A 22,760-nucleotide genomic window follows, 5' to 3' on the forward strand; every position below is an offset into this window, starting at 1 on the left:
CTGAACATGAGACCTTTTGCAAATAAAGTGCATGTTCTACTACTGAGCTACTGGCCTTCCCCTCTTCATCTGGCCATGACACCTGGGAAGATCATAAAGGGACCCCTGACCATTAAGTCCAGTCGCGGACGAATCTGGGGTTGCGGCGCGCATCTCGCTTTATTGGCTGAGGGAGCCGGCGTACAGCTTCCAGGTCATGTGGCCAGCATGACTAAGCCGCTTCTGGAGAACCAAATCTTAGGGTCTTGTTATGTGGGAGGAAACAATAATAATTTCATGTCATTATGTTGAAGTTCAGGCCTCCCAGCGATACAAATCTTGGCCTTTTGTCCCCTAAACTTGAATATCTGCTTTTAGTTCTCAATTATACATTTAAATCTAGGTCATAATCTCCTAAATAATGGATGGATTTGATCTACTTACCTATTTAGCCCATTCATCCCTTTTACTTGTGCTCCTACATTTAAATTCATACTTTTTTGGAAACAGTTTGAAAAATCTGTTGACTTTTACCTGCCTTAAATTTCTGTTCTGGATGGAATTTGGGAAGTTCAGTTCTCTCAAAAGTAGGCCGCTGCTGTAGTAAAAAATAAGTTGGTTGCCCCATCCCTGTGTTGTATAGATCATGCTCAGGTATGTTGTTTTTTAAAGAGTTACTTTATTTCAGGGGTGTGGGGGAGTGCCTATATGATTTTCACAAAAGCTGTTGACTAAGGCTTTGTTTGATTAATATGAATCCAGTAAAAGTAAGCAATGTTTGGGAAAGTGCTTTTGAATCTCTTTCGGCATTGACCTGGGTTTGTTTAAAAAAAATTCTTTGGAGAGAATAGCAGCCTTTCTCCAGGTGCTTTATTGTGTTTCTCAAGGCCTTGTTAATAGAATTAACTGGCTGTGAGACTACAGGTAATTGTGATTAGAGAAACCAAATCATGTTAATCTCATTCAGAAGTCTGTTTGTTGCCCCAGGCTGTGTATCAGGTGTTCTTTGAAGAGACTCCAAGCTCAGCCTCCTCTCTCTTGGGATGGGGGAAGTGTCTTGTAAGTCGTCCCCCTCCCCGCTACGCACATGAGAAGGAACTAAGCGAGCTAGGTCCTTTTAAACCCCCATCCCAACCCTGTTCTAGTGAACACCCCCTGTGTCAATTTGTGCTGCAATATTTTTCTGCTACACATTCTGTGACATATTTTCAGGGACTAGAGATCAAGGTTGTGCTTGGAGGTGCCTGGACTACAGAGGCACCTGGGTCTTGTCCATACTTCTGCATTAGAACCTCATTCATACCAAATGGTACAATAATAGAGTTGGAAGGGACCTCCTGGATCATCTAGTCCAGGGGTTGGCAAGGCTTACCGGGCATGGGCTGGATCACTCCTGTGGAGATCCTCCGTGGACCGGGTTGGCACAGCGCGACACCGGAAATCGCACCTGTGCATGTCCGCAGGGCTGGAAATTGCTTCTGCACATGCCCAGACGCTGAAAACTGCACCTGCGCAGAAGCGATTTTTGGCGTCTGGGCATACGCAGAAGCAATTTCTGGATACGCGGAAGAGAGTCCCTGCGTCGTGCTGCGCTGGTTTGGCGCAGTGCGCGGGGACTCACTGAGTGGACGGCTCGGTTTGGGGGCTGCCCATGGGCCAGTTAAGCGACCCTCATGGGCCGCTTCCAGCCCATGGGCCTTAGGTTGCCGGCCTCTGATCTAGTCCAACTCTCTGCAATGCAGGAATATGCATCCATACAGGGATCAGACATGTGACCTTGGCATTATCAGCATCACGCTGTAACCAACTGAGCTAACAGAACAAGGCTGTCCTGTGTTTGGATTTCAGTGTTCTTATTTATGCCATTCATGTTCAGTTGTTAAAGAGCAAGGGGCTTTTAAAAAACCTGACTGCTTCCTATTGGTAATGCAATTGCCCCCATCAACTGCATAGATGTTTGGGGAGTGGTGCAACCTGTCCTGAACCTTTCTTCCTTACCCTTGTATATGGAGACTGCCATCCTATATGAAAGAATTGAATGCCCTGAACCTTTCTTCCTTACCCTTGTATATGGAGACTTCCATCCTATATCAAAGCATTGAATCCCTGCCCCCATGTAGTGAACAGAGCCGCCTTTATTCAAAGTATAATGGACCCAGAAAGTTGAGTCTGTTAAATATGGGGAAATAGTGGATACTAGTTCATTAGGGCAAATGGGACTACTTCACCATTCCCAGTCTAGCCTCAGCCAGCCGGCACCTGCCTGCATTCTTACTTGTGAGCAGTCTAACTTACAAGCAGCCTAGAGGTGGCACTGGCTGTCAGCTTGCTCCTCTGTAGTCTCAGTGCTGCTTTGTAGAACTCAACAGAGAGGTGGATGGGGACAATACTAGAGATATGAAGGGTGCGGGGGATTGGTAAAACCAGAAAAAATGGGGGAGGGTAAACAGGCCTACCCCAATTTTCTGTTCGTTTGTGTGTGTTTTTAAAAAAGCCCCCCCCCCCCCGAAAAATTGATTAAAAAATGGATCTGTGCCTTCTCATCTCTAGACAAAACTAGAATTGGTAGGCTCCATTTGTCATTGGCTCTAGTTCCACCTACTGTTGGCCTCCATTCCTTCAGCCTGGATACCATTCTCAATGGGCCCAAGCCACCACTGAGGAAGATTTACCATAGAGAAGCAGAAACAACTTGTGAGGAAGGACCTATAGGGGATAAGCCGACTGCAGAAAAGGCAAAATTAATGTATGCTTAAAACAGGATCATTTTGATATGAAAGCAATAATTAATGTGGAATGACTAAAGATGGGGTTGAAGATGAGGATATCAACCCTTTTTGTATGCTTAAAGTACAGTATTTCAGCCACTTGTTAAAATTCAGGATGTTGCAGAGGAAGAAACATTAACGAAATTAATGCTAGGTATGATTACTAATGTCCTGCCTTTTGAAATGCATTTCAAGAATGGATTCATTAAGAAATGAAATCAGTATTTGTAATCATGCAATATTGGAAAACACATATAGCAACCAGCTATCATAAGAAAATGGTATTAACTTAATATGTCAAGAGGACCACTAAAAAAGTGGTTGCTAAAAACAAACAAACCAGCAGCTGGAAAGGGAATAGCATTAAACAATACAAACCAAGGGGACACTACTAAAAACCTGCTGTGGTCAATGTACTCTAAATATAGAACTTCAGTAATCCTTACAACCATTCTGTATGGTAGCAGCCCATCAATATCTCCCCGTTGTAGATGTGGGGTTGAGGTGGAGCAGCTTGAATGTATGGCTGTTCCACGAGGAACTTTCCCAGTTCAAAGCTCTACCATATCTGAATGTGCTTCATAGCTTCAATTTCTTGGTTCTTTTGACGAAGTGCTGCCCTTTCAGTGAAGCGCTTTCCCAACTCCAGGTCTAATGGAGGGCTTACTCTTCTCAGAGCGATTTTGAAACTTTTAATTATTTTCTCTCTTGAGCTAAGTTCCCCTCTTTCCCCTCTCTACCAGAATCCTTTTCCCCTTCATCTTGTGCCAGCTGCGGACATGTGAGAACATGAGCCCCCTGCCAGGGAAGGTCTGTGTTTTGTAAAGCCTGGGACTGGTTGATGCCAGAGTTGTGGCGTCTCTTACGAAAGGGAAGCGCTGTGGGGTGCAGCTGTTCTGCCATTGCCAGTCAGAGAGCCCTTGACTCTCAGCGCATGAAAACGAGCTCTTGGGGCACTGCAGATGCGTTTGATGCTTTCTTCTTTCTTCTAGCTAGCTGTTCCTTCTTTCATGTTTGCCTGCCTGCTCTCCTGCCTTCCTACATTGAACTATTTGGTTGGCAAGGAGTTTAGAAATAATAAGTACTTTAGTGAAAGAAACATAGTAATTAATATTGCATTCACAGTTAACGCTTAAAGATTCTGCATCGGCTCCAGACTAAGGCTGCAACTCTCTGCCCAAATACCTTGGGCTAATAGATCTCATTAACATCAGTGGGACTTACTTCTGAGTAAACATGTATAGGATGTTAGTGCTGTAGGTTAGCTACACGTAGTTCCCATTGAAAGTAGTGGGACTGGAGTTCTCACATTGCTTTCAGTGGGTCCTAAATGCAACTAACTTAGTTTGGATCCAGTCCTCTTGAGTCCTAAGAGAATAGGTGAAAGGGCCATGGTTCAATGGAAGAGCATCTGCTTTACATGCCAAAGGTCTCAGGTTCAATCCCCAGCATCTCTAGGTAGGGCTGGAAGAGACCCTGGAGTGCCATTTCTGTACCATTTTAGACAATACTGAGCTCGATAGGCCAGTGCAGCTCCCTATGTTCCTGATATTTTAGACTGAAAAAATGTGGGGAGACGCTTGGCCTGGGATAATGATTTGAGTAGAAAAGGCATGGGGAAAGTGTTAGCGCCTTGGTGCAGTGTACCAGTCCAAAATGACATGCCCAGCGGAAAAAACAGGGCCATTAAAAAAAGGGGGGGGACACCCCTGGCTTGTATTGTCACAATGTGTCATAGCTGTCATATACTGACTGGCAAGGTACACTTGAAGTCACTCATTCTCCCATCATAGAGGAGAGCAACATACCAGTATTTGATTCTGAGCACACACAAAAAAGGGTGTGTGATACCAGGCTGCATGGCTGCATGAGGATGGGCTATCTGTAAAAGGTTGTGCATTGCTTTGCTAGCTAAACACAGAAGTGTTTGTTTTCAGTTGAGCTCAAGACTGAGAAATTCTTTTGTTCTTAATTTAGATTCCATTTGACCCATGTTGTCCTTAGTGGTAAAATACTGCCAGATTGTATAGCCTCACAACACATGTCCCAGATCAGCAGCATATACCCTGCATTGTAACACTATCTGCTAAATGACGTGCCAGACCAGCACATTTGCCAAACAGTGTAGGAGCACCCCCCTGAGTTTCTGAAGAGTGATACTGAGGTTAACAAAGTGTCAGAGTCACAAAACTCTGTAAAACGGAGAGGATCTGTCCTGGCAGTTAAGCTTTTGTTTGTCTTGGTTATTTGCCTGTCTTGTCCTGGATAATCTTTAGGGCTGTCTGGTATGAATCTAAGATATGATTGGAAAGAATCAGTTCAGTAGAATAGAATTTATAATTCTGCCTGTGTATCTGGTGTCTTAAGTGATGGTTATGAACAAAATGACCCTAGCAATTTTTAGTAGAAGATACTCAGAAATTCAGTCTCCTGTGTTTTGGTATGACTTTGTGCTTTACGTGACAGAATGTTTGACTGGAGGAGGCAAAAATATCAAATTATTACCATTGAAACCCTTAGGTCTGCTCTGGAGCCAGTGCTTTAGGAATTATGACATAAAGCCTCAAAATCAAAGACACACACACACCACCACCACCACTACAGACACAAACACACAACCACTTGTTGGGGGAAACCAGTTTCCCTAAAATGCAGAGGACATATTTCCAAGCAAACAGACTGAACTATAAAGTTTTATATTCTTTAAGAGCTGCATCCCAGGTGTGTATATCTTTTGCCTCGCGGGACTTCTAACCAAATTAATCCCTCCAATTCTGGGTTTAGCTTTCAAAACTTGTAACGCTAGCCAAATCCCAGCAGCTGAAACAGGAAATGGTGAATCTGATAAACTTGCACTGTGTCAAATATTTTTAGTGCTCTAAAAATACATGTTTTAGGACTTATTTACTCAGGAGTAAGTCGCATTGCAGTCAGTGAGGCATATAACCAACAAAGGTTGGTCTTATTATGCAGCGCAGCTTGTTCCTGACTATCAGCACCTTCAACTTTGCCAGCATGGGATCAGCTGCCAAGGCAAAACTGCCCTCACGTGCATGTCTCTCTCACTCTCTTGGCTGACAGCTTGAATAGTTCCGTGGACTGTAGCTATTGTGGCAGGACATGTTTTTAGAGTGTCAGCTATAGTAGCCTGGCTACAGGCATTTGAAGATAAGGTCACAAACCTTGAAAAACAGCCCAATTTAAAGGAAGAAATCTGCACCGTGAAAATGAAAGCATTATAATAAATGTGTGCTTAGCAGCCTACTGACCAGAGGGTAATGTTCCACAACCCTCCAGACTCCCTGAGTTTAAAAAGCAGTTTTAAGATTTTGGCATAAAAACTGTGGAATATTAAATGGATAGGGTTGGGTTTTTTTTTTTAAGTTGTGTGCTCTGCTGCTGTTATGCAAGCTTAAGCAAAACAACTGGGTTATATGTGATTGTTACATAAATGCACAAAAATCAAGATTTTCATAGCTGAAAAAGTTTTTACAGCACAATTATTAATTTCATGTATAAATCATTTCATATGAAGCAATGCAAAGCAATTTAACAATAGAATAAAACTTATAAAACAATTGCATATATAGAAACAATTAAAAGCTTTTATATAAAAGCAGTCAAAACATCTAGCTATGTAAACAATTTCAAATCCAATACAGATATTGACAGATATATTAATAACAGTGTTTAACACCCTGTGTGTATACAGAGACACGTTCGGCGAGCATAGTTTGGTGCTTTTGTGTGATTGAAACCACTGTACCTCTGTAGACAGAACATTGGGTTTTACATGCAGTAACCGAGTTTGTGTCAGCATTTTTGTTTGTTTGTGGCTGTTACGCTTGCTCAAAAAAAACACTGCGGAACAGTGGCTGTCAAACTGTTACCTGATTGGCAATCAAAATAGTTTCATGAATCACTTTTGTCACCTTTAGGCACCAGGAAATGGATATCAAGATGCTAGAGCCAAGTTATTCTTTTATTTGAAACAGCCAACGAGTTTCTTCCTGAAAATATATGCTTAAGTGGGAAATGTATCTGGTACAGTTTTTATCCGCAACATAATTAATGAAATGTGCTTTGAAGATAATTACAGATGAAATTCTAAATGTAGGACTTTTGCAGTAGTAGCTTTGAAAAGACTGAAAAATGTTCTTATGGCTAGGCTTGAACAAAAACCACTACCGGAAACAGGATGATATATGCAGTAGTGCTGTTTGCTATGTGATACTGTTTTAAACCTTTTAGAACTTAATACGAGAGATTTGAACGGTCATCCCTTGTCCATTTCTGAGGCGGTTCTTCACCATCTCTGGTGAAGTGTTCTCTTGACAGCTCTTAAACTGTAATCCTTCACCCATATTCCTGGAAGTAAGTCCCATTAAATTAATGAGGCTTGCTTCTGAGTAGACACACGATTCCACTGTAAGTAAAGTTGCAGCGGAGCGGCATGTGCTTAAGCTCCAGTAATAACTGCTTCAATAATCCTCAGCACTTTCTCCTGTTTTCTTACTGAGCAGCATAACAGAAAGTGCTCAGACATACAATAGTGGAGTCCTAATGTCTGTGAGGGAGAGACAGGGGATATGGCAATATGTAATAGGCTTGCTGGCTTTATTTTTACCCCCTCCCTGCAGCATGTAAGCGTTTTGACCTCCCACTGGACTTGACAGCTTATTGAGTGGGTAGGTTTTTTTCCCTTAAGGAAAATGTCAGGAAAATTATGATTACGATTTTCAGTTCATAGTTGGGTCTTCTTGTTTTACATTTAAAGCTAGGGAGCACCCGTTACACGACAGTTGTTTCTATGTAGTGTTTGCCCCTTTAGTATGCTCTACCACATTTGCAAGAGAGGTGAAAAATATTTTTTAAAGGCTTTTTCGGCTATGTTCAAAGCAAGAGGAAGAACAAGGTAGTAGTAGGTCCTTTACGTGGAGAAGATTAAGAAATGCTATTGGGTGACAAGAGAGAAGGCAGAACTACCTACTTGACCTTTGTCTTCACCCAAAAGAAAAGCAGTGCCCAACCTGGTGATAACAGAATAAACATTGCAAGGAGAGGGCCGCAGCCCAAGCATTGATCCCTCAGATTTGCACAAAACCTTCATTGACAACCCCCTTCGGCTTGCTGATCAGAAGGTCGGCAGTTCAAATCTGCGTAACGGGATGAACTGTTGCTTTCTCCCAGCTTGTGCCAACCTAGCAGTTCAAAAGTCTACCAGTGTAAGTAGATAAATAGATACCGCTGCAGCGGGAAGGTAAATGACATTTCCGTGCACTCTGGCACTGGTCACGGTGTCCCGTGCTCCAGAAGCAGTTTAGTTATGCTGGCCACATGACGCGGAAATGCTGTATGCAGACTATCACCAGCTCCCTCGGCCTGAAAGCAGAGATGAGCGCCACACCCCATAGTTGAATTTGACTGATGAGCGCCGCAACCCCAGAGTCGTTCGCAACTGGACTTAACTGTCAGGGGTCCTTTACCTTTTTAACCATCCAAGGGTCTTTTACCTTTACTTGCTCCCCTACTCTCCATTTTTCAGTTGCCTAAGGTAACCCAGTAGACCCTTTCCCTTTCCGCCTCATGCTGTTGCTTCCGCCTGAGGCAGAGAGTGGGAGAACCCCCAAATCAGGTACCTTTGAATATTAACAGAGTGCTCTTACCTGGAGAGAGGAAAGGCTTGAAAGGCACAAAGGAGAGATAGATATCTCCCTCCCCTCTCCCTTTGGACCTTGCCAAGCCTCCCTTCCCCTTACCGCTTCTCCTGTGAGGAAGGGGAAAACTGCAGCAAAAGTAGGCTCAAATTAGCCACAGAGGAACCCTCCCTCCCTTTATGCATTCTCCCATGAAGGGAGGCTGACAGCCTACATGAGCCACAAAGGAAGAGTCACAACAGATCGGGTCAGCTGTTCAGCAACTATCCTGCTCACAGGAGAAGGCTGAAATGGCATCGGCTGTGAGGTGAACAATAGTGGCAGTGGACCAGGACAGTTGCTGAGGAACTGCCCTCGCCTGTCATGACTATTGCTCTGTGGCTTACTTTGGCCACACTGCCCTCAGACACTGCTGTGAAGGCCCCACAGCTCTCTGAAGGCTATTGTCACGCTGTAGTTCACAGTACCACCTGTGTGTGACCAAGCAAAGTGTAGAATGATGACACTCTTGTGTTTGTATTATATGGCAAGATATTTTCTTTTGAGCCCTCAGGTTTAAACAAAACCAGAAAACTGCACAAGAAAATTTACAGCTGCCCAATTTGACTGTGTGCTTTTGCACAGCTGTTGGGTAGGGAATTTGCTTCATAACAAGGTGCACGCATAGCTATATGTGGGCATACTCTGCTGCTACTTAATTAGCATAATAGAATCAACAAATTGAAAAGCAGGGGAAAATACCTGTTGGTATGAACAGGAAAGACCAAGGTTGTTCTTCATATACAAATTCAAATACATGCAGCTGTGGACTGCTCTGGTCTAATTCAAATGGGGGAAAGCAGATTAACAGCTATAAAATTCTAAAATGTGGACAAGTCCAGGGTAAGACAACAGACGGTCAGATTTGGCTGTGTTAGATGTTAATCAGCTCACACTGGGACCTCTTGGGAAGCAAATATATACAATGGTTGTTTCCCTATCTCTGTAATTACAAAAAAACAACCCTTGCCATTGGTATTCCTGTTCACCATCTAGTCTGATGATGAATTCTGGAGACCTCAAAAGCCTTTACACAATGCTGTGATATTTTCAATTTCCAAATAAAGGTATTGCCCCAAGGTTGATGTTTTTATTGTGTCTTTTTTTCTCCTGGGGCAACACAGCTGCTTTTCTTTCTGCTTCAGCACTACTAGTACTGTACTGCATTTGCCATAATGCCAATCATTATTTGATGTGCCTCCATCTGCTTGGTTACTGATTTACCTTGGAGCAACAGAACCATTTGATTCCTTTGGATCCTGTGTATTAGAACTTGATTCTTATCAGTTTCCCATTGTCTGCCCACAGTGCGGTCAAATGATTTAACTTTCACAGGTGTGTGATAAAATGCTTGTTGGAACTCTGATCAGAACACAGATTAACTTTACTAATACTAAATTTATTTCCTTTTTAAGAGCGAGATTTGTGGTTTAATGAGGCAATGAAAATAAAATGTTACAAATAACCATGTCTCACTGATAAGACCTAAGTGGTGATTATGATAACTTTGTTGTCTGCTTCACCCACCACCCTTCCTGTTTTCTCTCACCTGACCTTTCTTGTATAGATATCTATGTTTGAATATGTTATCTGCATTGGTTGATTAACTGTTTTAACCTTGTACCATCTTACTTTAAATGGACCACTTATCTTTAATAACCCCATGAAAGGAACAAAAAAAGTGGAGAAAGGGAAACTTCAAAAGAAGTGGATAGAAGAATTTCAGAGTTAATTAATTCTTCAAAACCTTCTAAAAACAAGTGAATTTGTTATAACATTTAGCTAATAGATGTGTTTGCTTGTGATGATCAGAAATTGCAGCTGGCTGGGAGATATCTTCTAACACTGAATGCTGTCATTACAGAATTATGAGACTGTGCTTTCTGATATATAAACTTGTAAATATGGATTGCGCCGTGTCATCTTGTAGATGCAGATTACAAGGTGCTCGTTCCACACTTTAAGTGTGTGTGTGAACAGTTAACTTGTGTTCAGATCTCTGGGCTTGGACACAGGACCAGACCAAATGGGAAGAGCATCTTCAAGACCAAAGTGTGTGTGTGGGGGGGGAGCCCTCCCTGTTGTAATTGGGTAAGAGGTTCTTAGGTGAGAGGTGAGGACTTTTTACTAGCATGTTGCATTTGGATTTAATGAGTGCCGTTGCTGGCTCAGACAATTTCTGGGAGGAGATCACTGAGCACAGCACTTGGGCACGCAGGGGAAAGGGAGGGAGGAGGAGGAGGAGAAGAAAATAACATGGTTGCTGTTAACTTAGGAGTGTGACTGAGTTGCACGACTCGTTCCTCCCTGAGGCATCACAGGTGCGTGGAGTTATTTTTCTTTAATCACTCACATAAATTAAAAAATTTATTCCTTTGCATTAAAATAATTAAATAAAGCTACGCCCTGTATCTTTTATTGCCAGATAATATCTTTGAACCTCTGGCTCACAGTCTTACCACCAGCTGCAAGGTATTTTCCAGGGTGTGCTTTACCCATTCTGCCATTGTACTAAATAATGTTCTAGACAGAAAAAGTCCCTGATAACAATCAGAACTCATCTGAAGTTTTAATCATAGTGCCCACTAGCAAATCGTCTTCTCTAGGCTTCTCCTTGGGTCCACCTGCCCTGCCTTCCCACCTGTCAGCTATGACAAGATGAAAGAGCTTTCCATTATAAGTACCATGTGTGGGTGAAAGAGGTTAGCATGCACAACTACAGTGGCTTGCAGAACTGTGGGTCTTCTGAGTCAGACTGGATGTTGGGGAAGGTGTGAGAGATATTGGCAGGGGGGAGATATAGTCGCAGTAAGATGGCAAGGAACAAATGTATCACCAGCTATTCTTAACCAAGAAGTAAGTTTCCTTGTGCTGTTTTCTTAGAGAATACTGTTTTTTTAAAAAAATATCTGTTTTAAAAACAGTTGTATGTATACAAAAGTACAGGATCATCTGCAGAAGGGCCACAAAACGTGGTTTTAGTCCTGTTAGGCAGGTGTGGGTGGAGGTGATTCTTCAGGTAACCTGACCCCCAGGAGTAAGCATGGACCAATGGTACCAAATAGTATGGGAAACAGCATTATTAGAAAAACTGTCCAATAAACTGAAACTGACACGGGGACAAATGGAAGAAGACGCCTTCACCTGGTATGGCTCCCCTTTATCACATACACAGCCCAACAAGACAGTGACAAGAATCCACCAACAGCATACGAATCAATATGGCTAACCTGATTCAAAAACACACACACACCCCACTCACGCATGAAAACAAAGTTCAACACAGCAAAGAAACACAAGCGAATAGTAAAGAGAACCCGCACAAGTGACACAAAACCCATCACACATACATTAAGTAAAATAGAAACATCACCACCCGACTCCACCCCCACTCACCATGGGCCCCTCCACTTCTTTCCCCCTTTTCTTCCTATGGTAACACTAATGTCTCAACAAATGAAACTGATCTGTAGAAAATGTAACTTGAAAAAAGAGACATTGCACATACTTTTGTAAACCAAGAAATCTTTAATAAAAATACGTTAAAAAAAGTAACCTGACCCCAAGCTGCACTTTGAATTGGACCTGAAAACAGACTAGAAGCCAGTGCAATTGACAAAGCCCTTGTGTAAAGTCAGATAGATTTCTATTGTTAGTAGACAGTTGTTACAATATAACTCTTTCACAAGCAAATCCCAAGTCAATGTAAAAGTGAGTTAAACATATCAGAAATGCAAGTTTCCAAAACTTAAATTTGTAAAGTTACCCAAATAATTTTAGATGAAAAAAACCCCATTTGACTGTCAGGGTGGAAAAAGTAGCTGGTAACTTTTTGTACTATTAGCATGTATTAAGCTATGCTGTTGGTAATAAACTTGTCTACATCAACCAGCAATCATCTGATTTTGAAATTATCTGGATATGAGAATTATCTGCCTGTAACATCTGTCAGCCCACTGATTGCCAGGGTTGATTCAGCTGATAAGGTGCTCTAGGTGGATGTCCCTTTTATCCCTTACCACTTTCTGAAGCTGCTCACTTGCAGGATAAGGACAACTACCCCAGATAAGATTCTAAATATGACCATACTGTCCAGTTTCAGTTGACAATCTTGTGCTGGGACTGTTGAGCTATAATTTAAGGATGGACCTGTGCGCATTAGGTATGGACCTTCTGATAACTTCAATAGGATTGCTTTGTCTGCATTCCTTATTAGTTGATTCTGGAACATTACTGTGTCTTTTGCATTTCTTTTTAATTAGAAGGCTACATCAGTCCAGATTTATGCACTTCCTTTTCTAACTGGGCTTCTACTGAGAGGACTGTGTGCATGGCTGGACCAACTAAATTCCATTGTTCCAATAAGTGCTCTTGTGCTCTTTAGCAATCCACACACCACTAACTAGAATTGCTTGTAATGCATGATTATGGAGCCCAACAGGCATAACTGGCTGGATGTCGCAGAATGTGGCAGCCCTGTGTTTGAGGTACTTACTGCATGCAGCAGTTACATCAGCACAATGTTTGCTGGAAGTCGAATCTATCTATTCCACCATTTGAAATCTTCCACCATTTGAAAAACACTTCCCCCTCTTTTTTTGTGTTAGTGTGCTCACCCTTTCCCTTGCTTGAGCTTTTACAATTATTTTTATATACATTTATATTACAAATTTTTTTCATCACATAATTGAAGGTGGCATGCATATGGTTCTCAGGAGACCTCCCTCGCCTGTTGACCTGACCCAGACCAATTGAATCCCAGGAGAATAACTGTCTCACGTGCCTTCAGACTAGACCCTGGTCTCTGTCTCTTGTGCTTCACAGTTTAAAGCAAGGTTATTCTTAGGTTGGAGGAATAACTCCACCCCTTTTCTTACATGGGGAGAGGAACATTACTGCAGATGTACTGCTAGAACAACACTAAAGCAGTTCAGGAAAAGCCCTCTGTTTGTTGTTGGCATCAAAGTGGCTGAAAGAAGGGCACATCCATGCCAATATCCTTCCACTTGTGTGGCCTTTTGTGAAAGCAGTAAAGTTGCTAAAGCATTTCACCAAGTTGTCCTTGTCCAAAAACTCTACAGCAAATGAATAGTGTCCTTTGTCAAGCTTTAACAACCCTTATACCAGCAGTCTTGAAAATGTACAGTTCTGCTTAGTGAGCCATTTGGACTCTAATGTGTCAACTTTTATAAATGCTACTTTGATGGGTACCCAAGTGCCCCTGAGAAAACATCCCTTTGGGATCTCTTAGAAGGAGAAGTTTGCTGTGGGTAGTACTGTCCTGAAGACTTGTTTGCCAACCGCTATTTTAAGCCATAGGGTTATATCCAAGGCTAGTCATACGTTTCCGTTTCCTTATGTTCCCTCTTTTTCAGCTCAACAACACGTCCTCACATATATGGAAGATGCAGTGAGCCAGCTGTTGGAAAGCAGAGACGATATTAGTCAATATGGTATTGCCAGATTCTTCACTGAATAGTAAGTACATCACTAGCTAGTACAGCAAACTTAGTCTGAAAGTGGATCAGAGCAACAGGAAGGACAAACACAGAATGGGACTGTGACAGCAAATACCATATTAGCCCATACATATAACATGTCTGCACTTAAATGAACCACCAAGTCCAGCTCAACTCTATGCTTAGCCTTAGAAATATAACTTACTATATATACAACCAACCATTGCTTCCTTCTTCTGGTGCATGCACACGAAAACTTATACCAGAACAAACTTACTTGGTCTACAAGGTAAAGGTAAAGGTAAAGGTACCCCTGCCCGTACGGGCCAGTCTTGACAGACTCTAGGGTTGTGCGCCCATCTCACTCAAGAGGCCGGGGGCCAGCGCTGTCCGAAGACACTTCCGGGTCACGTGGCCAGCGTGACATCGCTGCTCTGGCGAGCCAGAGCCGCACACGGAAACACTGTTTACCCTCCCGCTAGTAAGCGGTCCCTATTTATCTACTTGTCCCCGGGGGTGCTTTCGAACTGCTAGGTTGGCAGGCGCTGGGACTGAACAATGGGAGCGCACCCCACCGCGGGGATTCGAACCGCCGACCTTTTGATCGGCAAGCCCTAGGCACTGAGGCTTTAACCCACAGTGCCACCCGCGTCCTGGTCTACAAGGTGCTACTGGACAATTATTTATTTATTTATTTATTTATTTTATGTGTCAGATCAACACGGCTACCCACCTGAATCTTTTACCATTGTTGTGAACAAGTCTCCTGGCCTGGAGATTGATGGTTGTTTGTATAACAAGGTGGCTGATACAAACATGCCTATCACACCTATAGTTATGTTTATCTTTGTAATTAATTTTTGTTCCTGTAGGGATGGAGATTCTTGAACCCAAACTTAATTTATGGGGAACACGCACCAACAAATCGAAATGAAATTCTGCTCTCAAGGATGACTAGTGTGGATGGGATTTGGCATGTTTGATCCAGCCGCACGTTAAATTGTGCCTGACAACAAGGCTGTATTTGAAATAACTGAAATCAGTTATATAGTGCTGTAACAATAATAGCTTTACTTTTCATATTTCTTCCTAAATTATTTTAATGTATAACAGGTTTGGACAAAAATCTTAAAGCATGGGTGGGGAACCTCTGGCCCTACAGATGTCGCTGGACTACATTCCCATCATCCTTGGCCATTGGCCATGCTGGTTGGAGCTGATGGGAGTTGGAAGTCCAACAACATCTGTAAGGTCACAGGTTCCCCATCCTTGTCCTAAAGCAACAGGTTTTTAGGCAGGGAATTGGTGCTTCTCTTCTTACTCTTCTCAACAGCCAAATAGTGCAGTAAATCTTACGTATAAAGTGCTCTTCTCACCATGAGGCTCTTTCACAAGAAGGCTTGGTATTCTCCATAGTGCCTTGTTCCTCTGATTATCTCCACTGACAAGCACTTCTCTTATTTTTGAGAATCATCTCTTTATTTCATTCCCTCACTTTCAGATATAGCAGGGGGAGGGGGGTTGGTTTAAACAGATTCTTTTGTGGGCATTTTAGGCTGTGCTTTACCCCTGGTGCACACACATTCGGCCTTTATTCTCTTGTCAGAATATGAAGAAATGCAATTTTCATTTTAAAAGAGAGCAAGCAGACCGAATAAAGTAGAATTTGGATTTGGAGAGAGGAATAGGAATTTTGTCTTGCCTCTTTTAGCCCTTCGTTTAGATAAGGCAGACAATGTGAAGGGCCGAATGAATGCATTAAAGAATTTAGCGTCCTAAAAATGAGGCTGTGACTGCTCAAGCCTACAAGCTGGAATAATGGGGAATTGCAGGAATGAAGTGTTTGTCTTTAGGTCAATAGGGATAAGGGAGGTCACAGCTTGTGAAGAATAAAAAAACCCCGGCCAAGTGGGGAAATGCCATGCTGTGTGTGGCACAGGTGGCTGTCTGTGTAGTGAACATTGTTGGGATTCTTAACATTCCTCACTGCTTCCCAGCAGAATTCTTCTGTAAGCAAAGACATAAAGAAGAGAATCATCCAGCAACTTGTGTATGGAAAGGAGCAAACGTATGCTCTGTACTGATACTGTCCTCCGCTTAAAAAAAAAAAATCAGCATCTGATGGGAAAATGGATGGACAGGAAGAGGCAACTTAACGCTTCCCTCTCAGTTTGGTTTCTCAGCTAAAAACTTCCTTTTCTCAGTGACTGTTTTACCCATAGTTGGAAAGGTTTGGGGAAGCTTCAAGGTCCTTGTATGTTTTGCTAAATTGGTGGAGAAACAGACTGGAGAAGGTGGATTTTGAGCAGAAAAAGGGCTAAAGAAGACAGGCTTAATCAACCTCTTCCCATTTGCCCTTCTCCAGCTCCAACTTAAGTGTCTGCTTTGTGTTAAAAATGAAAAAATAAGAAAGAAAGGGGAAAGTCAGTATTTATTTGATTTATCCATTGCTTCCTATCAGGACCTGAAAGCAAGTTGTAGCAATAAGAATCACATACATGAAACAAGTTCATGGAAATACATTTAAAACCAGTCATAACACACTAAAAGTATTCCTCCATGATTCATAACTAATGAACAAAAATATCATTTCCTCATGTAACACAAAGATAATCACCAAAGAGCCCAACTAAAATAACCACAAGAACCACAACAATATTAGCACTCAAAATGTGGTTTGAGCCTCTGTCAAATGCATATTCCCTCACTGCTGGAATCAAGGAGGCCCTGTTCTGCTCTGCAGAGAGACGAGCTCATCTTGTGCAGGGTCCGGGCTGGGTAATAAAAGAGCACAGACCTTTGATGCTGCTTCAGCAAGTCGGACTTAGACTGAGCCCTATATATGAGCAGCAGCTATATCCCAATTACAAAATCTACCTTCACTGAAAGTTGCCTCGTCTGTTAAAACGGTCCAGCACCAGGGTGGAATCTGGGGATTCTGCACTGGAGTACTCTTGAATCAGAGGCTGTCAATTCAACATCCTCAGGTCACAGTGACACTGGCATCACAGGCTCGTCTTGTGTGTAATTCCCCTTTTAATTCAGAGTTGTTGACCTCATTCCCTGAAGATGGGGAATCTGACTCCAGGGTCATGACAGGCTGTTGAAGACCCAGATGAGATAATCATTTGAGCACCTCTTCAGTGCAAGCATTAGAATAAGCATAAATTGCATGGGAATGAAGGAAACTGCCTTCCTAAGTTGCGCCATGAGTCTGTTTAGCCCAGTTTTTGGAGCGGGACACCCCCTGTCCTACCTGGAGATGCTGGGGATTGAACAGACAATTTTTTGTATGCTAAGCACATGCTCTATCGCTTAGCTATTGCCACTGCAACCCATGTCCATGAAATACATTGTATGTACTTAAAATTTCAGAGTATGAAGACCACAAAGCAATGATGAACGGTTCCTCATTCTGCTTTTAAAAACATTTAAAAATATTTATCAGCAGTGTTGTCCCACTCCCACCTCATCAAGCCATTTACCTGACTCTCCAGTTCTTGATCTGTTGAGCCTCCGCATCCTCTCTTGGCTGTGGTACTCTGGTGAAACAAGCATGTGATTGTTTCTGTGAATGTAACATGGCCCTAGAATACGAGTAAATGATTGCCGGTGTGTTCAGATAGATCAAGACTTTCTGAAAGTGGGGTCGCATTTCTCTAACACTCCTAAAGGAAGGATATGAAATTCCAGAAGGGTTTTCTGCTCAAGCTGAATACTCCCCAGAGTCTCTGAAAAGCTTATGCAGGAGAGGAAGACATTTTCAGGTGCTGCTATTCTGTTTTTCTTTTTGACAGTTATAGCTAGACATATCGTTATCCCAAGGGGGGCAAGACCTGGAGTGGGAAGCAGCTGAGGCATAGCTTGAAAAATGTTTTTCCCCCATCTCTTAAGTTTTACTTTGTCAGTGGTTATCTTAAGCTCTGGGGGTTGGCAATGATTTCTTTGGCAGGCTGCTATAATCTTTCTAGGAGGGTCAGAGCACATGGCAGACTCCTCGGTGTTCCATTTGAGGCACCAGGGTGCTCCTTTTAAAATGGGCAGTGGCCAAACCTGGCCCTCCAGCTGTTTTTGGACTACAACTCCCATCATCCCTAGCTAACAGGACCAGTGGTCAGGGATGACAGGAATTGTAGTCCCAAAACAGCTGGAGGGCCAAGTTTGGCCACCACTGAGTTAGACCCTCGTGTTTTATTCTCTGTACCTTGGTGACAGTAGCCAGAAGAGGGAGGTCTCTGCTGCCATCATTGCAGATGGTGAAAAAGTAGTACTGCAGCCACTAGCTCAGCAGCAGACAATGGCATGCGGGACCAGTGATGTTTCACAGCAAACTCAGTAAAAATAGGGTGTCAGTTGTAAACACTAAAGACCCAAACTGGGGTCTACATCCTTACGGTTATTGCTGTAAGGCCCAAACTGAAATAATTTATTTTGTGAGCCCAGTTTCTGCATCTTTTGAAGGAAAATAATTCCTTTTGTACATCTGTATTCCTTGATTTTTCTAATAAATGTAACTGAGAGCACAATGAAATACACTGCCTGTCCAGAGGTATCTACCTCTTCAAAAGGAACATCAAGAGTTTTCATGTTTGTCAGCTGAGAGATTTTTGTGTCAGCTGAGAGACGATTGTGGGATTTCTTAATTTCCTGTAGATTATTTTGTAGAAACATTGGTTGGGGTACAGGAACCGGGGGTCATTTTGAAGTAAAAATAATAATTGTAGTGACAGCAGAATGTTCCGGCTTTTGATTGAGCCACCAGACAGCAAGATGGGAGAAAACCCCCAGGGCTTGAGAGTCTGTTTTTCGTCATCATCAAGCCTATTCAGCAGGATGTGGATGTTTTGGTGCAGGGTTTCAGGATATGGTGTGCTTCTTGAGTGTTTTCACCTTGATATTAGCATTCTGTAGTCCCAGGACACATGCCTTCCTTCCTTCCTTCCTTCCTTCCTTCCTTCCTTCCTTCCTTCTTTTTTCCTTTCTTTTATTCACTCCCCACCCTATTCTTCCCCAAGGCCTTAGCATTGCCCTGCTCCAGTGAAGAGATGACAATGTTATCTCAGCAATACTGGCTGGCTGCAGCAAGCTGTGTGGCATGTGTGAAACTTCTGCTGTCACCAACCTGGCTGTGAAGTGATCCTTTCGACTCAAAGCTTCCACTGGGATTTTCTGTTGCTGATTCCTGGCAGGTCTTCTGTTTTAGCTAAGATACCCTGCTCCCATAACTGCTGAAAAGGAAAAGCTAGCTCACAAAGGGCTTGGTATGCCTCTACTGTATATCCCAGTGTTATACAGAAAGAAAGACGTGATACCGGGACATACACCCAAGATATTGTGCATAGGGTTGCAACTAAAGGTGGATCTTGCAGCAGATCCTCCTGTTCACTCAAGAACAGGGGTCAGCAAACTTTTTCAGTAGGGGGCCAGTCCACTGTCCCTCAGACCTTGTGGGGGGCCGGACTATATTTTGAAAAATAATAATGAATGAATTCCTATGCCCCACAAATAACCCAGAGATGCATTTTAAATAAAAGCACACATTCTACTCATGTAAAAACACACTGATTCCCAGACCGTCCGCAGGCTGGATTTAGAAGGTGATTGGGCCAGATCCGGCCCTCAAGCAGGATGTGGAAGTTTTGGCTCAGAGTTTAGGGATATGGTGTGTTTGTTTAGTATCTTTCATCTTGAGTATATTTCACCAGGGCACTATACCATTGCTTGTGCTCACAAGAACCATATTCTTAGCTCTTTCTGTGTCTCTTACCAAATGCATGCACTTGGAAGGAAGGAAGGAAGAACATTGTAGTAATAAACTCTCATTTCAGTATAATAGGTATACTATGCACTAAAAGGTTGATTCTGCAATGTCCCATCAATTCCCTAATATTAGGGAACACTCTCAGAACCCATCAGAATTTGACAAGTGGCTGACTGGCTTAGCAGGCAGCAGCCACTACCTGGATTTAGAGAAGCAAGAGCCAGCTGGACTCTGTAGGCTCCTGCCCAATCTGGTAACAGAAGTTTTCTGTTTATAGGTGAATCAGTTCTTGTGATGTGTGCAACCCACACTCTGGCTCCAATCCTGGGACCTGGTTCAGATATATGGTTGAAGTCACCAGGGTTAAGGCAGCTGGCCACTGGTTTGTGTGCAAGCCCATTCCTCTTTTCCTCTCTTTCGCTTGCTCATGGGTTCAGAATAATGCATGGCCATTGCAAACCCTGATTTGCAAGGCCCTTCCTGGAATTTTGGGCTGCGAAATCACAGTAGATGAGAAGTGGAGTGAGGAGGCGCTTATGTATGACCAAGAAAGGAGAGAGAAATGTTGATCAAGCATTTGCCTGCCGTCACTGCTACTGAGCCAATAGCAGCCAGATGGCATTACTACTTCAGCTACTCTTGCCGGTTCACAGCTGCCAAAGATCTATTGTAACACCATAAAGCTGGATGCATAGAGCTTGTTGAAGACTCTAAGTGAATTGATGAAGTTATACTAGTTTAAGGTTTTTGCTTGGCAAAAATAAGATGGATGGGGCACGCAGTCAGAAGATGGTAACAGGTTGACAGAAGCTCAAAGATTGCCATATTTGCAGACTCTCAGCTAGCTGCATAGCTTTAGATTTACGTCTGGTAGATTTGTTCATTACCTTCAGAATAAAATACTGAAGCATAGTATCTGAGTGGGTTTCTACATATGTGAGGTTTACTGGAATAGTATCCACCGAGTCTTCATTTCTTTTGGCTAGTTGTGCTTTCCTGTAATTGGTAGCCCGAGATGTGGAGCTGAAAGCATATTCTCTTCCTTCCACTAATTGGGCTTTCCTTTCTGCTGATAAAATGTGACGAGGATTTAATCTAAATGTAGGGGAAAGGCTGGCATGTTGACATCTTCTGACCAGCCTGCTCTTGGGAGCCACTTACTTGTGCTCAGTGAGCCAAAGCTGGTGTTCTGTGCCTTCAGAATAAACTGTAAAATGCATCAGGATGAATAGTTGCATATCTTCTACATGGTATGGTGGGGCTGCTCAGTTTCTGCTTGTCATCTGCCCTGCTCTGTATAGAGCAAGAAAGTGACATCTATTGGCACAACCCTTCCATTTTGCAAGGAATGGAATGGCTGTTTTTCTTGCTTGCATAATGTATGCCCTAAGGAAGAGTTCTGGGTAAGTAATTTGACATTAATCTCCTTCAGGTGTTCCTGTTGGGTGTTAGCATGCAAGGGGGACATAAGGGCAAGTGCACTAGCTTCAGTCCCCCAGCCACCATTCTTGTCATCCTCTGTAAGCTGAAAGGCGGATGTCTGAAGTGGGCAGCCTCCTATAATCTGACTTCTTGAGCTATGATATCTCAGCAGCGAGACACTACGGAAAATCATTTTTCTGAAATGCATGGAGTGTTTCCATGAGTACTAGAGTCGCTCCGCTTCAGAAGTTCATTCACCAGCTCATGGAGGTGAGCAATGGTGGGGCAGAGTTAGCCCACTCATCCTCACAACCCCCATCTGCTGCCTTGCTTAACACCTGACATGGATACCTGAAGATGGCAAATGAAATATTATAATAATAATAATATTCAGATCACCACCCCTCTGTGAGGAATAACATGAACCGTAGGAAGTCTGACATTTTTATTCCCAGTTTTAGGATGCCTATTGCCTGATGCTATTGTTAACTACTTGGGTGTGGAAGTGTTGGTGAACTCTGTGGAGAGCTACATAAAATCACTGTTGAGTGAATAATGACTCTGGATATTTTAACAATGAAGAGGACCACAATATTTTAAACCAGTCTGATCAGTAGTGCTCAGATTCCAGCTTGAGTAGCTGCCTTGTAGAGGGAGTGCTTGGGATTTATTTCCCAACCTTCCTAGAATCCAGAGCTTGTTTACATTGGAATAAAGTCATTTGTCCTTGAAGACCTCTCTTCCCACATCCAGAATGCTGCTTAGATTCTGGAATAGTTTTTTTTTGGGGGGGGGGGAGAGAATTTGACATACCTTCTTGGAATGTGCAACTGAGTGACTCAGAGGTTTTAGCTGTGTTGATAGTGTAGATTTAATCCCATTGTTATTAAGTTTAGAGACCTGAACATATTCCCTCAAAACAAGAAAAACAACAACACTTATGTGAATATACACCAACAAATCTGCAGCATCTCTAGAGCGCCTCTTGATATCCTCTCCCACCAAAGGCCTAAACATCGAACTGTGTAAAAATGTTTTGTAGCTAAATTTGTCTGAAAACGAATCAGGTGTCTCACTGGGGTTTTTACATCATTCCTTAAAAATGTTTCTATCTAAATTCACAGATACTGAAAATCCCTAAAGAGGCAGAGACTTTTCACTTAAAGTGCTCTTCATGCTCCAGATGACCTAGACAGTGATATCTCTCTCTTTCTGCCTTTATTTTAAGAATAAAACAGCATTTATACAACATATTTAACGGTTCAAAGCATTTCGCACCTAACATTTCAGTGGAGTTCAGTGCTTTCATAAGGTAGGCCAGTGTTATTCCCATTTTGCAGATGGGAACACTGAAGCTAAGAAAATAATAGTTTGCTTAAGGTCCCCTGCTGAGTTGGGGCCTAAGGTGGATTAGAACTGGGATCTTTCACACTTATACCACTATGGTATACTAGAATGGCAGAAGTGGGTTTAATATTATCTTATATTTGACCAAGAGCCTTGCCAGCCTAGCATTCCTTAGGACTGACCCTCCCTCCTTCCCAAAGTATATCTCTTGAAACAAGTAAAGTGATTCAAAGCAAGAAAAGTAAACCAGCATATGTAGGTTAATCATGATGGTAAATCACAATCATAGCGGAAGCAAAATTCCATCAGTTTGGGGATTGTTATTTTT

General features: G+C 42.6%; 1 protein-coding gene across 4 annotated transcripts in view; it reads left to right on the forward strand.

Moving 5' to 3' along the window:
- The window catches only part of CSTPP1 (centriolar satellite-associated tubulin polyglutamylase complex regulator 1), a 128,387-nt gene that overhangs the window by 27,025 nt on the left and 78,602 nt on the right, over positions 1 to 22,760 (forward strand). For all 4 annotated transcript variants that reach the window (XM_083457595.1, XM_083457596.1, XM_083457598.1 and 1 more), the window contains one exon: positions 13,819 to 13,921. In XM_083457595.1, the coding sequence (XP_083313721.1) occupies positions 13,819 to 13,921 (103 nt within the window). The remainder of the gene's footprint in view (positions 1 to 13,818; positions 13,922 to 22,760) is intronic.

This window comes from Podarcis tiliguerta (assembly GCF_965153285.1).
Source record: "Podarcis tiliguerta genome assembly, chromosome: 1".
NCBI classification, from domain to species: Eukaryota; Metazoa; Chordata; class Lepidosauria; order Squamata; family Lacertidae; genus Podarcis; species Podarcis tiliguerta.